We start from the raw sequence: 16572 nt of genomic DNA on the forward strand, positions 1-16572 counted from the left end.
AGTAGACATAACCAGCACAAACTAAAGCGTGAACGAATCAGACACAGCGACAAAAAAAAAAAAGGAAACAGTGACGACCACTGCCTTTGCTTAGCATACTTCTCGCTGAATTATTGTATGAGGTATGCCACAAACTTCTGGCCTTCTTCTGCTTCTAGTTCAAGTGAAAGTAGAGAGCGCGTGGGAAATTCAGATGGAGAAAAGTGCAAACCGAAAAAAAGGTAATCTCGTCTAAAGCGTAAACTCGCCTGCTTTAGACTATAGCGGACAGCTGTCATGCGCCCTAGCTGCTTTGGAAGTACACTTGCGTAGCCTTGGAAGTGAACCTAATCGTCAGTAAGAAGTTCGCTGACGTACCAAGTACAGCAGTAGTGTTATACTTCTTTGCGTAGTCGATAAGGTTGTAACGTCTTGTGCACTACAGTTAACAAACTGTATAATAAACTAACGCAGTACTAGAAATTATTTCTCATGCATCTGGACATGAGAATTAATTTATCTTAGCTCAGTGCGATCGCTGTACAAGGTACGTTAGCCATCTAGCGGCCTCCTTTTTCAGCCAGAGATGCTAAAATGACAGGAGATACGAGCTGTCCATAATGGCAGCTGCAAAAAAGAAAAGAAAAGAAAAGCATGTTTGTGTGCATGTTTGTGACATCATTGTGATCTCCTGCGGGCCTCGCATCGTAAAGTGTGCTACTACGACTATTATATTCATTTTGGGGTGGCTTTCCGGACACTGCAGCAACGAAGAAACATTCATGAAGTCTGTCTGGCAAACTTAAGGTCGGGGAAAAAAAAAAGTGTTCTCTGTTCTTTCTTTTTTTTTTTTGCGCATAGGCCTCTTGGGCGCACATTTGTTCTTTTTTTTCTAGCAATTTTGGCGTAACAAGGCACCTACGAGTCACCTATGAGAAAACAACAAGAACGCACACACAAACAAAAACAAACATTTCGTTAAAAGTGTACCATTCGCGTCTGAAAACGTAAAATCGCGATCTTATTTCGATTCCCGTCGGGAACTTCCGAAAGAAAATAAGCAGCTAAAGAAACGCGGCGTGGTCAAATTTACCCTTTCGCATGGCCGTGACGCTCGTAAACCGCTCGTTTCTTGCACCGCGATGAATTCCGTTAATCAGTGACACGCCGCCTGAACGCGAGGGAATACTACACGAGAGCCCTCTACACGCATACGTCACAGTTACCCAGTGAGGGTTCGCGTTCCTTCGGGAGATTTCGGACGGTAGCAGCCGAATTCCTTCTCCTTCGCACTCAAATTAGTCGTTAGAATAGAAAATAAAGCAAATGGATCGAAAGGCTTCAATAAGGAAGCACAAAGAGAGAGAGAGAGAGAGAGAGGGAGGGAGAGAGAAAAGCGCCAGTGTCTCAGGGTGATACAGTATAGAGGGGACGGGGAGCGTGGGTCTCCAAGCTTTCACCTCGCGGCCTCGCTGAAGATTTACTCCACCCAACGGGAGCCGAAGCTGCGCGTCCAATCCTGCCGTGGCAATTACGAACCGTTTATTGAACCTACGGGCCCAGGGGGTGTGGGGTGAGGAAGGGGTGGACGGAGAAGCCTAACGCGTCCCCCCCCCCCCCCCCCCCCTCCATGCCGTCGCGCTGCCCCCTGCGGCGGCAGCGCCGACTGAGAGCCGCTCGCCCCGATTCGCTCGCGCAGATTTCATTTGAAAAACTCATTAACTTTTCTTGAACGCCAGTTAGGAAATCTGCAGCCTCCCCCCGTTTTTCTGAAGTCTATAGCTTTCGTTCGCCATTTCGCCTCTCGTTCATTTGCAGCGTTAAGGCACCGCCTTCGCGCTTGGATTTTGGCGTGCAGCGTCGACCTGCGCTGTACCGAGTCGCGCTGAAGAACGAGCTGTATGATATACCAGTCGCCGATGAGTTAGCACGTTAACTTACCACGCTGCATCGCTTGGTTTCGTAGGAGTGGGAGATGCTTCGAGTGATGGCCGCGGGTGGCGGGAGAGTCCGCTATCACCGCGATGCCGAAGGCGTCAGTGAAAAGAGTAAGGGAAACGGGATGTAACGAAACACGTCGCACAACGGACGAGTCTACCCTGCGGCTAATCCTTGCCAATAATATTTAATTAGGCGGAGAACGTATTAGCGGGCCTGTACGAGAAAACGTACGGTACGCTGTTCAGCGAAAGGAAGGACGTCGATAATGTGGCATACAAAAAGGGCGTCTCGCTGCGTTTCAGATTGGGAAGGATACCTTCGCGCTATGAGCGTGAGATCTCAGTTCGCTCGAAAACGGAGTTGCTAAATCTGTACACTGTCGAATTTCACCATAGTGTCGTATTCGCCTTCCCGTCAGGTTTGCGCATTCTCTCTCATTGGCTAAAAACAAACACGATGAAATTAATCAAACGTGGCGAAATTTGACTGCGCCCATGATAGAAGCCTAGCTGCCTTGTTTTTATTGTAAACACTGTACCGTGCATTCTTAGAACTATTGCTGTAATTTTTTTTACTGCTGCATTGTATTCTCGCCCCTTCCCTTTGCGATGTAATAGTATGTACCTTGAAGGTTTTACAAATAATAAAAAAAAGACGACCGGGCACCCAGCCACGAAGCATGACCATGAGTTGGTTTTGCAACAATGCGGTCGTAGAGAAAGCTTCAACAGTTTGCCATCATGTTTTTCATTTTTTTGTTTTGTTTCCTTGCTAATTCCAGTTTGGAAGGCAACCGGGTGAGCTTCAAGGTGAATCCCAACTCCCAGAACCTCAACGCCACAGCCGTGGCTGCCAAAGCAGGTAAGTTCTTGGGCATGAGCAGCGGCGTATCCAGGAGACCGCACACCAGGCACGTGATTCCCCCGCCCCCGCACCACACACACAAAAAAAGAAAGAAAAAAATTCTGTGTTGGTATACGGTCTGACCACGTCCACCCCTCCCATTCCTCCTCCTCCCCCCACTGCCCCTACCACTCTCCGTTTTTGGTAAAGTGCGTGACCGCTCCCAGTGAAAACAATTTTAGTCTACCCTCCTGGCGCATGAGTGTCAGTGCACGCTTAGCAGTGGGGTGATTTCTCTCAACAAACTAAAAAAAAACTCAGAAGACAAGAAAAGATAAAATAGAATAACGACATTAGTTGATTGGAAGACAAAGGTCTGTAACTGAAGAAAAATTTGTCATGGCGCAAACGTCAGTGCTTTAACCTGTGTAGCGCTGAGCCTCAGAAGGGTTTGGGTGCGAGCTAGTTGGTACGGATCATTCATATTTAAAACAGCGCCAAAAAACACGGACAAGGAAGGACACAGGACGAGCGCTGACTGCCAGCAACACCTTTATTGGAGCCTGCGCAAATATATACAATTCGCAACGGGCATAAAGAGAGTGAAAGAAGGGGAAGGCGAGTCATCGTCGGTCGACTCCTGCTGCGCATGCGTCAATAACATTAAACAATATAAAAGTAACCATATCATGGTGGACACAGGATAAACTAATTAACTTCTAAGGAACTTAAGTTCTTTACCACAAAGTGCTATGGAGGGGGAACTAACACAGGTTGCTCCTAACTGACACATTGAAAACGCCTCAAAGATTTCTCTGGCCATCTGATTGCTGTACCTTTTCAACACACGTGTGTCGTCAAGGAGTGGTGAACAGCCACACTTTGCACAATGAACAGCCAGATTACTGCCAGTCTTAATCTTGACACAGTGCGCATGCTCACGCAAACGTTCATTGATACAACGTCCTGTTTGCCCTATGTAAGTGCTGGAGCAAGACGTGGGAATTGAATACACTACATTGGTACTGCAATCTACAGGCTTGGTGACATGTTGCTTATTGCACAGTCCAGGTGTTCTCCGGCTTTCGTTGACCTTTTTGCACATCCTTCCCAACTTGGGCAAGCAGGACGTTGTATCAATGAACGTTTACGGTGGTTTCAAGTTTCTAAAGAGCGCAGAAGCGAATTTTACAGCGTGTACAATGAAACTGTTGTGTACGTTGCGAACTCTATACACAATGTGATTTATAATAATCTGCTTGAAGAAGGCAATAGGAGCGGCTATTTAACGCTATCTTAGAGAGCAGCGGACTACACGCTCTGACATTTTTTTAGGTTCGGGCAGTCAACTTTTGGAGCCAAGTGACCGATCAAAGTAAGGGTTGTAACAGCGCACCCAAGACAAGGACAACAGAAGGAATAAAACGACGACACAGCGCTGTCTCTCAACTTAGTGACATTTTTCTAGGTTATATTGATAGGCAATTAGAGGGCCACCTTGCTAAACTTTCCAATAGAGTTTTTCGCTATGTTGATGACTTCGTTATATTTTTTATCAGTGACATTCACGCCGAAGGTGTTGATGAAATTTTAACGTTATTCAGGCAGCACGGCATGGGCCTTGATTTTACTTTCGAAGTCCCTAAGGACCATCAACTGCAGTTTCTTGACATGAGACTAATTTTTGGTAAAAATCATGTGTGCTGGAAATATGGTCCCAGGTCGGTTAAGCCAATTTTGAACTATAAATTCGGTCATTCCAAAGTAGTGAAGCGGGCTATAGCGAAGTCTATCCTGAATGCTGCATTAACAAAGTCGTGTTTTCATATGACGAGGGCTGCTTTTTCCGATCAGGTAACTCGTTTACTGGACGTTGGTTACCCCAAAGCGATCATTTCATCTGTGAGTGAAAGTATGGTTCGCGGCGTCAAGAGCATAAGTGACCAAGGTATTCAAACTAAATTAGAAGGAAAAAGAAAAAGACGCAGTTGTACCGTACGTACACAAGCTAGCACACGGGCTTGAATGTTGGTTCAAGGTACAACATTGACGTTCGTTTTTCTGCGAAACATAAGATAGGTCGCCTATGCCCGTTACTTGATAATTTGCTGAAGGAAAAGCAAGTGAAGGGAAAATGCACTGCCAAACATGAGAACAGGTACATAAATTGTGCTAAGCAGGTTGTGTATGCCATTCCTTCATCTTGTGGTCGAGAGTAGGTGTGACAAACGAAGCGATGTGTGAATATTCGACTTCGGGAGCATGCGCTATCTCTTCAAGGGGTTGCGCCACTTCATCTCCCGGAGCATTGCAAGTCGTGCGGTTGTCGCCCTGAAATTAAAAAAAAAAGACTAGTGTCATTTTTAAACACGCAAGCCAATTGACAAGGGCAATCGCCGAAGCTCACAATATAAAGATTAGGGACAAAGCGTGTATCAGTGAACCGTCTATCACGCTTTATGACAAGGAACTGAATTACCTATGTCAATTTTGATTATGTGTCAGTTTGTCACAGTTGCCTCGACGCATATCTGTATCTTGTGCATGTGCATGTCATGGTTATCAAATCGCACCTATATATATATATATATATATATATATATATATATATATGTGTGTGTGTGTGTGTGTGTGTGTGTGTGTGTGTGTGTGTGTGTGTGTGTGTGTGTGTGTGTGTTAGACATATCTTCAATAAAAATCAGTTGAGAGTCAGCGCTGTGTCGTCGTTTTATTCCTTCTGTTGTCCGTGTCTTGGGTGCGCTGTTACAACCCTTACCATGAATCCCAACCAACTGGCCCAACTTGCCATTCTGATGACCGATCAAAGCCTTGTGACATCACTGTCACTGTGTTAGCAAAAATCATCAACTAGACAAGCAGTTCGTCACAACACAGCAGCTGCCGTACTAATTACAACGCCGCACAACCGCCGACCGCGTAGCAGACGAACAGGTTAGAAAAGCGCCACCTACGGCCACCGGTTGAACGAAAGTGGGCGCAGGCTGCTCTCATAGAAGCCGGATATCTGTGCAGGTCTGGAGTCCCAGTAGGTCGTGGTTTCCGCGCTCTCCGCATGCCTGGTCGCCGCCGGCACCCCGATTTCCTCCTCACCCTTTTCGCCATACCCTCTTCCGCTTTCCGCCTCCTGGTTACGCCGACGCTCGCCGGAGTAACAGACACCTAAGAGCTGCGCTCTAAAAAATTCCAGTCTGTCCTGATGTTGGGTATTAGTGAACGCGGAAGGTCGATGGCAAAGAGCACTTACGAACGACAAGCTTTAGAAATTCAGCCGCCGTATCGTGCAAATAGAACTTTTCCCATCCTTACAAACAAATTGCTCAGGCCGTCTAAATATAGAGGAATAGCTATATAGTTGAACAGCTTCATTGAGGGATAGCTTGGCATGTGCAGATATAATCAACATATTCTGATACACGTTAAACCGCGCATATTGCCGTGATGAAGTGATGAATACCGCCTGGAATGAGCAACCGAGGTAGTTCAGTGGCTATGGCGTTGCGCTGCTGAGCTTGAGGTCGGAGGTTCGATCCCGACAGCGGCGGCCGCATTTTCGTTGGCGTGAAACATAAAAAACGCTCGTGCACTTAGACTTTGGCACACGTTTACATCGAAGGGTCAAAATTAATCCAGGGACGCCCTATACTATTTGCCTCATAAATATGTCGTAGTTTTTGAACGTAAAGCTCCAGAATTTATTTAATTTTTTTTTTGACCACTTTGAATCGGGTAACTTTTGGCGGCGCGGACAAATCAGAGAACTTGCACCAGAACTGTTTGTAAAAGTAGACTCTAGGCAATCACGCATGTTGTTGAACATATCATTGGCGAAGGCGGCTGGCCGATTCGGTTTCGGCTCCTTTTGATTCTCTGGTAGAAAGCCTGATTCAACGCTTTGATGAGAACAGCCCTATAAACACTTAAAACTTTCTTGCCTAACTCGTTGAGACCATCGAGCCTATCTTGTTTTAAATAAAAGAGATGCTATTTCGGCCAATTGCTTAGATGAGAAGAGAAAAAAAAAACTACGCTTTTCAACTTTGGTCTGCGCAGCCTTTGAGAGACTTCGATTTCATAAAGGATCGTTTCCTTGCTAAAATTCTAAAGCGTTATGTTATTTTGCTTTTCTCTTAGTGTGTAAAAAACTCTCATTAGCGTTTTTTTTAATTTGACTAATTATCTTTCCAGTTAGTCCGATCTAACTCACCCAGGCCCCCATAGCGAGTGTGAGTTCTCTTCCGACGCTCCCGGATTCCCTGTCGAAGTAAACAGAGGCTTCCAAAGTTTGGTCTCAATCACGACCAAAGTTACTCGTCCGCGCCATTTGCTGAAGAAAACTTAGACCGAGTTTTCATCGTAAAGCACGTATGTCTTTTGACACTCGGTAAAGCAAGCAAAGGATATGGCTTAATTTTCTGGTATTGCTAAAAGAGTTTGTAATCCAGGCACTCAAGGTTGCAAAAATGGCCGCGCCAAGTTTGCGGTGCGATTTCAGCAATGATAGCGCATTGCTCGACCAGTTCCCCCTTTTCCATTTAGTATCTGTGCACGTTCTGAAGATATAGGGAAAGGACGGGAAAGCTCTTTCAGAGGATGGTTTCACCATCGGTTCCGAGCACTCCTTAAGGGGGCAATACACTCCGACGTAACGCTCGCGCGCGCGCGCGCTCGTCATGGCGAAGTTACGTTGGTGAAAACACAACCCTCTACAGTCCGGCGGCATATGGCGCCGACGCGACCGGCGGCATTCAGCGCGCTCGGACGTCGTCCGGCGCCGAATGCAACCGACTGCATTTCGCGCCGACCGCGCCGAGCAAGTTAGCGCCTGTCCGCCTGTCCACGATAACAACTGACAAACAAGAAGAATACACCAAAATTTCATGTCTGGCATTCGCGGACGATATTGTGCTGCTAGCAGAATCAGCAGCTGACCTCCAACACCAGCTCGACATCTGCTCCCAAGTCACAGGAACCGACCAGCTAAGGTTTAACATTGAGAAAACACAGTGGATGGGGATAAATACAAGCAACACTAACAATGAATTCACCCTCCAAGGGAACCTCGTCAAAAAAACATCGGAATACAAATACCTCCGCATAACTCTCAGTGACCAACCGAACTTTCTGGATCCGCATCAAAAAGCACTAGTAAAAAAATCTAATCGCCTCAAAGGCCGCATCTGGCACTTGACCAGACATTCATACAACCCATACACTGTCGGACGCACACTGTGGAAGGGAGTAGCAGTACGAGCGGCAACATACGCAGACGATGTGCTGGCCTACTCCCGTGAAACCATAAATTGCCTTGTCCGTCACCAAACAGAACTAGGCCGTTGGCTGCTAGGAGGCAGCATAGCCACTGCAAATGCAGCAGTAAGCGGTAAAATGAGCTGGTCCTCGTACGAGACAAGGGAGGCGCGGTCCAAATTACAATATGCCGGCCGACTCAAATTCATGGCAAACACAAATTACAGTCGCAGAATGTACCTACACCTAAGATACGAAAACATCAAGACATCTTGGATTCGGAAATACACGTCCCTAGACACGAAATACAACGAAAATTCAAAACAACACGACACTAAGACGGAGGCAGATTGGCGCAAGGCAGTCATCAAGGAAATCAATGAGGCTGAAAAAACGATTTGGCGCACGACAGTGGCAAAAAAGCAAAGCTTGGCACTATATTACCACCACAAGCCGGAACCGTGCCCATCACCAGACTACCGAGGAGATAGAGGCAGCGCCCTGCTGTTTCAAGCCCGCACTGGCGCTCTCCTCACAAACCAACGCCGCCACGAACTATTCGGCGTGGATCCGACGTGCCGCTTGTGCGGTGCACCAGAAGAAATCCTTCTCCACGTGCTACAACAATGTCCGAGACTTCCCGCAGTTCCCCGATCGTGCCCCCTGGCTGAGAGCCTGGCGCCGACTGGTCTCAGCGAGGAGGACCGAACTGCACGCGCCGAGACTACGAAGATCCGGCTAGAATAGTGGGAACGACTGGGCAGGCGAGCCGAATAGGTGAAGGAAACCCCCAGACAGATATCGCCCGGCTAGAGCCGCCCAGTCACTACGAGTGGACGCTGATGCCGACCTCCTCGGCTACACGAGCTCCTAAAATAAAGACGGCCGACCAGGCAGCGACGCATCTGGGACGCGCTGACTTGAACCGGCAGCGCTGGCGGATTGGATTGTCGTGGTTTTGGTGAAATCCGAGGCGACTGGAGCCTAGAATACAACAAACCGGACCAACCAGACGGACCCACAGACTGTGACTGTGACAAAACTGTGTTTTATGTATTTTCTCTCCTTACTTTCTTTCCATCTTGTACTCTGAACATCTCCTGTGGCGTTGACAAACGAATGCCCTGAGTCAAAAGGGATCAGGACCACTTACTTACTTACTCGCTACTCGGCAGGCTGAGCCAGAACGAGATGGCCTCTTCGCAAGAAAGCGTGCCCGACCTGTTCGGCTACGAAATCGAAAAGTTTCTGTACGCCGTCCACCAACATCCTTGTGTCTACGACACCAAAAGAATGGACTACTGGGATGCGGAGCGGGAAAACAACGCGTGAGAGCATATACGCATGTACTCCGGCCTCTCAACAGGAGCGTAACTGCTACGCACGTGTGTGTATACGTCTCCGGACATGCTATGCACTCAGCGCCTGTTTGTCTTGTTTTCCCTGTTTCAGTCGAAGAGTGCCTGAAACTATGGAAGCGGCTGAGGGACCGCTATACTCGTGAACTGAAAGCTATTGAAGCGACGAAAAGGAGTGGCAGCGGCTACGTGTCTGTGCTATGTAGAGAGACCCGTTCCTCTTGCGACGCAGACGACGCACCAACAAAGGGAGAATAAAGCGGAAGACACACGGTCCGATTCGGTGTCTGATCCAGCGTCCGACGCGCCGGAACGGCAGCCGGAATCGAGAATCGGACGTCCGGCGTGCATCAAACCGGGCAGACGGAGGCGGCGCTGGCGGGCGGGTTTCTCGCAGTGTTTTTTTTTTAACGCGGCAGCGTTAAGGAGCTCGTGTCGCAGAAAAGCCAGTGTCGGCGTCAGCGGCGTTGGCCGTGAGCGATAAATCCCAGAAGGCACTTCATAAATAAAAAACATCTTGCAAGATGGGCTGGTGGGAATCGAACCAGTGTCTCCGGAGTGTGAGACGGAGACGCTACCACTCAGCCACGAGTTCGTTCCTTCCAAACGGGACAAAATCGCCTCCAGTGAATGCGGTGTTGCCTTAGAAACGTGCCGTAGAACGTTATACTGCGGTGTATATCGGTAATTATGACCATGTAACTTACAGAAGTCCCAGTTTCACGAGTAGCAAAGTACGTTTCCGCTAAATTTCCTCTGCGCTCTGCGCACACGCAGAGCCATCTTGCGGCAAACACAGAAGACCCCCTCCTCGCAATGTACGGCGCTGCCCCGACACGTGGCGCGCCACTCGCCCCATTACCGCGTCCGCCTTCATGGCGCGTCGGGGCCCGGCTATCTCTGCCGATCGCGACGTTTGGCTGGCGTAGCGCGTTTGAGTAGGCGGTGCGAACGGGGTGCGATAACGCTATCGCGTTCCATTCTTGAAGGCGAAGCTTAAGCATCCTCCAATTTTTCCTTGCCTGCTGCAGTTCGTTTCCAACAAGAAATAGTTACCATTTCAGTAAAATTATCTCGAACGTGCGCCTGTTATGCAAAGCAGCGCCTAGTACACGAACACTAAGCTACTGGCGAGATCGGGAGCCGCGACGCGAGAGCGTTCCGTGGGAAGACATCCCACACCGACCGTCTGAGCGACGCTGCTCGCTTCGCTTGCACGTTTGCCCTTCGCAACGACTGCGCGGAGTAAACCAATTGTATTTAATTACGGGCGACCTAAGTGTACAGTGTTAATTCTTTTGGCAAACATAAGCGCTCTTCGACGAGCTCGGGTTGGATCGTAAGCGCCGTCTGCCTGGCTAGGCCTACCGGCCCTATCGCTGGCTGTTAGCGGAGTCGCCAGTGGACAACGCGCCGTCGTGAAGTGTTCTGTCCCTTGCAGGGGCATGATTTTATTGACAGTGTTCGTGTAAAGCGATGCAGTGTTGTGCAGAGTTGTTTATATTGCGTTTCTAGACGTGGCTATGAAGTCGAGCTGAAGGGCTGGATCTGGGCGGAGCTTACGCGCCGCTCAATCTTTCGGATGCACGCACCGTGTGCCCCGAATCGTCGTATGCCGCATGCCGGAGCATGCGGCGCCGCACGTCGGATCGGACGCTGAATCGTGCCGTGTGTCTCCTGCTTAATGTTTCATCTTGCGCAATGTGTCTGCGTCCGTGCCATCGCCGAGCAACAGTCCGGTCCGCGGTGGCAACTGTGGCAATCGCTACCGACAGAGAAAGCGCGCGAAAAAATTTGTTTCGATGTTCCACGACAAGCGGCACGGAGCGGCACGGTGTTCTGCGCATGCGCTACTCCAGCTGCTGCAGGTGCACGGCGTTGTACTGTAGGGGGACGGATTTACGCCTGACACGGCGTAGCCGACCTGGTGTGACGTAGCGCAACCACCGCGCACGCGCGCGCCGGATCACGTCGAAGTGTATTGGCGCCTTTACAATCGCGGTTGTTTGTCAATCGCGACGGCCTAACACAAGTGGGCCCCACTTAAGATATCCGCAACGTACACAGATCGTCTACGGATTCGGCGCTACCGCGCACACCGTTAAAATTCTGCAGGGTTGCACAAGCTGCAGCTTTCGTCGGCCAGCCAGGGATCGCGCTCACTTAACGCGGTTGGGCAGGAAAAAATACCGGTTCTGGCTAGGCCGGCACTTGCGTGCCTTGATAGCCACGATGACCGGTGCTACAGTGGAAGGCTGGAGGTACGGAACCAATACGCGGGGTAGGAAGCCTTCGATAACTTGGCTCCAGGTTTGCTACGATCGGCTTCAGCCTCCGCAACGGTGCGCCGTTCTATTGAGAGGAAACGTAGGAGCGGTACTGGACGAGTGTTCCTGTAGGGGAGAGCGAACGCGCGCGCGCGCGGCCTTCGGCGAAAGTGCTCGGAAGACTCCGACGGACCGCGTTAACATTTGTGCACTCACCGATTGGTCCGGGCTCAGCACCCTACTCGACGACCCGTCTCGCCACCTGTACACACCACCGCCACTCAGGCGAAGGCGCCGTTACGCGACGAGACGCGCCACAAACGCGCCGCGCCGTCCATTTGCGGCGCGTTTGTGGTGCGCGGGCACCACCTCTCTCTCTCTCTCTACGCGCTAAGCCCCCTCCTTCTCCCCACCCCGGCCGCAGAACCTCCGAGCAGGGAGATAACGGTGACGCGTTCGCCCACCGCGGCGCTTCTACGAGCAGTGTCAACACCGCTGGAGGCTCTTTAGACGGCGCGGCCGCAGAGCCTTTAAAAGCGCCCTGCGCCGCTCGGAGCGCACCGTGGCAAAGCCCGCTTCTTCCCACGGGTTTCTAACAGCGCGATGCGTTTTCTGGTCTGTAGTAGCGCGGGCGCGCAAGGATGGGGCGGCAACATTGTCTTTGGCAAACAACGTTCGCGAAGCGAGGACTCAAAGCCCTAGCTAAAGCTCGCCGCCATGGTTACATTTCTCCTTCTCACTTTGCCGAGAATGCGGATACGTAGGGCAGCGTTTTTAGGGCCGGAGAACTTGCCGCGTTTTTGCCGCAGACACGCAGCTACGGCGTTGACAAGCAATGTTGTCGTACCACGTTCGCTTTTCTCGTGTTCTTCCTATCTTTTTTCTTTCTTTTTTTTACTTTATGTACGTGTTTTCCGGCGCAAGTACTTCTGTCACCCGAAGAGCGACGAGAGTGGTGAGCTAGCAGCTCACGTTGTTAATCGCTGAAGGTTTTCGGATAAATGAAACTTGCTTTTGCGACGGTCGTTCTTTCTGTGTACATCTGTCCACGGGATTGTCGCTCAACTCAGCTTTGCTTTAGGCGAGCGTTTTTGCCAAAATAATGGAGTAAATGGAGATTAAAGTTCCATAAATGTCCGAAATATTTGCCCGCCTCTATGTCGCTTTTACCAACACATTTAGTTGGCGTTAATTGCAGGTCTTGGACGAGATCTGCGACACATTAGAGCGGTCATACTCTTGCAACATATTGAGTGAGTGGCGGAGATAAATCCTGGAGTTATTTGTGTATTCCAGTGTTTCGTTGCAGTATCGTCTCTATTTCCGACAATGCGAAGTATAAGGATAGGACAACCAGGGGAACAATAGACTACGCGGACGGTTGGACATGTTGCTTAATTTATGCACTTGTTGCTTTGTCGGCAATGACCCAAGTATATACCTCTAAAATAAGAAACCGTAAATATTCGCATTTCGCATGATGTAATAGGGGAGGTTGGAGCCTTTAAATGGCACCAGCTGCTGCTCTTGTTTTGCCAAAAATATATCACAAGATTTGTCACGCATGCGCGTGCGCGCGCGCCCACACACACACACACACACACACACACACACACGCACACACGCACACGCGCACACGCGCACACACACACACACACACACACACACACACACACACACACACACACACACACACACACACTTAAGAACGACCCAGCTGAGGTGCAAGTTTTGCCAGCCAGTTGCGACAGCGGCGACAACTTTCTAGGAACGCCACCGTTACGCTCTAGCCTCGTCGCCGTTGTGACTGAATGCGTTCCCAACGCCGACCTGTTCTGCTATGAGCGGGAGAGTTGCCGCGGGAACGTCTACGAAGGCCCCTTCCCACGCGCTGTCCAAGACGCAAGACAATGGGCACCCGGCTGCGCTGCGGGGGTCAGCTCGGGGAATAAAAGGCACCTTTCCTGACACAAGCCCCGAGTTCTGCGAAGTCCGTCTGACGTCGGCTCCTGACCGTGAACCTCGCGCAAGGAAGTGTGTGTGTGTGTGTAAACCGTCCCGCAGAGAGGCGGCTTGTTTACGATGTCTGGACGAACGTTTCCGTCACCTTGGGATCGAGGGGGGACCGAGTGTTTATAAACCGTGGTTGTGCGGCCGCTCAGTACACTTTCTCAAGCAGCAATGTTAGACTGATACACCTTCTCAAGCAGTCATGTTAGACTCATGTACTTTCTCTCGCAGTAATGCTAGACTGATGAACTGCGTGTAGATACTGTAAATAAACCCATATTCCTCGTTTTCGATGAGAAGCAGTCCTTCCCTTCATCAACGTCCTCAGCGTGGACAAGTTGGACGACGGCATGGGCCAGCTACCTTCTAATTCATGCCGGACTCCAATCTTGACAACGGGTTACGAGCGATGGCATTGAGCCCGCAATCCTGACAGTACGCACATGTGCGCACGCAAACACATGAAAAGGGCACGAGTGTATAGCAAAATGCAGTCGGCTAGCATGAACAAAGTTCGTGTAAACAATTGCACGTGTAAGCACAAGTACTTTGAATCGTCTGAGAAAACATACAGAAGTTCACAGTTTTGCAGACGAGTGCATGAGACGCGTAAATATGCATACGTAACACTGCTAAGGTGCTTGACAACATAACAAGATTAGACTTGAGCTAATGCACATTATGCGAATGGCGATCGCATACACGCTGCCCTGTTCCATTTATTCCCGATTTTCCGGTTAGATCACGTACGCAGCCGCCTTAGGACATCGCTCACTTCTAGAAGGTGGTGTTAATTTCTGCCAGTGAAAAATCGTGATATGTCGATAATCTATTACCGAAAGCCATAGGCCCCTTGCCCCACTTAGCGCAGTGTTCTTTGGCGAAGCTCATTGTCCTCTTCAGACTGAAAAAGAAAAGGTGGTAAGAAATAAAATAAATTATACAGCCCTTGTCAGGCAGTTTGTCTCACGTTCAGAGACACCTTCGGGGTTTATAATGTACAGCACGCACAAAACTTGTTGCACGTTTTACGGATGATTTCTTCTGTGATAGCAGTTTGTCGCAACGCACGCTATTAGCTACTCTATACACTCCGACACCCGCGAGTCTAGCTATTCTGCTTTTAAGAGCGGTTCGTGCTTGGATAATCGAAAGAGGGATCACTGCCGACTCGCTTTTGCGCAGCTCGTGCGCTAATCACGGAGCTCAACCGTAAATGCGTGAGACTTAAGCGACATCGCGAGCCTATTTCGCGAGATTTGTTGCTATTGTCCCCACCTGATTTTTTTTCTTTGTCTTAATACTGTCGTTGCTTGAGATAGGCGAGTCTATACATTTAACAGGACAATGCGACTGGCACTGTAAGAAGCATGCAGGGGCATTTTACTATGAACTCAATCGCGTATTATTGTGTCCTCAGAAGAAAAAAAAAGACAACGAAAAACGCTAAAACATGAGCTCAGCAAAGGCTTTATAACCACTTTTTTGCAACATTACGTTAACGCGACTGAATAAAACTGCTTTGTTATCATCATTATCATCGTGCGCATGGCTCTCAAATTACTGTAAAAATGTATGCGTACACACGGAAGCTTTGGCGCTGCTTGGCGTTGGCCGGTGATGGTTCTCAAGGTGAACAATGGTGGCAGCGGATGCTTCACAGTGAAGGGCTGGCGGAACCAACTCAGGGCTTTCCAGAGGGCCCGTGTGACGGCAGAGGGGCTCGGCCTCTCTGTCCCGACGTGGGAGCGGCCCGCCTCACTCCCAGACTGATCCCCCAGGACCTAAATAAAGTTCTTCATACCGTACCATACCCGGAAGCAACTGTACCATCCTATGGCACTTTGTAATATACTATTTCTCTTGTGTCCCAGAAATATTATTGTTGCTCTCGCAAAGCGGATACAAGGAAGCATTACCAAACAAATTTTCATAGGTAGTTCGTTTTAGACACAATCAAAACACATGGCAATGAAATTCGAACAAAGCCACTAAACACTCAGTAAGGCGTAATATACACTCAGTTCCTGTACACACAATCCAAGAGCTTACTGCTTTCCTTACCGTGATTAATTATGCCATTAAGAACCAGCTAGGGAGTGCGCTGTTCCGTGTGATTTGAAGCCAGCCCTTCAGAGCCTGCTGTGATGCCGGAAATGAGTTAACAGACACTCACGACTGTATAATAAGTGCGAGTGAATGTGAATATGAGTAAACGTGCCTATCTATCACTCCCTCAATCGACATAATGCGGAATGCACGCGAGCTCTCTCTCTCTCTCTCTCGCAAACACTCACTCACTCACTCACTCACTCACTCACTCACTCACTCACTCACTCACTCACTCACTCACTCACTCACTCACTCACTCACTCACTCACTCACTCACTCACTCACTCACTCACTCACGCACGCACATGCACCAAGCACATGCGCACACGCACACACTCACTCTATCACTCACTCACTCGCAAACACGCAATCGCGCGAGTGCTTTGACTTTCTGTTGAAACATTCAGTGCTTCTAGAATAAAATGATTTTAGAGTTTATGCGCTGTCTATTTCGCTTGGTGCAGTCTCGGCTTGCGCGTTTTCTTATGTCGAAGTGTGAGCCGAGTGTAACGCGAATGCGTTATATGTGGCTGACAATGAAACGCACGTGGAGCATCATAAGGCGCGCGTAACGCGCGCATTGCGACGCGGCCGCGCTGAGCTGTAGATAAAACCAAAATGCGTCCCACGTGGTCACTTCATCAGAGCAGAGAGCCACTGCCAACGGGAGCGTGGAACATAGAGCATCCCACCTTCCCTCTGCTGGGAGCGGCAGGTTACTCGCATTCCACGCTTCCACCAAAATTTGCGGGGAAGTTATATACACATAACTTCGCATGCTCTCGAGAAGAACG

The 16572-nt window shown here is 49.5% G+C and overlaps 1 protein-coding gene across 1 annotated transcript in view; it reads left to right on the plus strand.

The window, feature by feature from the left end:
* IA-2 (tyrosine phosphatase IA-2) overlaps positions 1-16572 on the plus strand; it is a 687617-nt gene that overhangs the window by 302151 nt on the left and 368894 nt on the right. The window contains exon 12 of the mRNA XM_050187564.3: positions 2702-2781. Coding sequence (XP_050043521.2) covers positions 2702-2781 — 80 coding nt within the window. The remainder of the gene's footprint in view (positions 1-2701; positions 2782-16572) is intronic.

This window comes from Dermacentor andersoni, chromosome 2 (genome assembly GCF_023375885.2).
Source record: "Dermacentor andersoni chromosome 2, qqDerAnde1_hic_scaffold, whole genome shotgun sequence".
Classification (NCBI taxonomy): Eukaryota; Metazoa; Arthropoda; class Arachnida; order Ixodida; family Ixodidae; genus Dermacentor; species Dermacentor andersoni.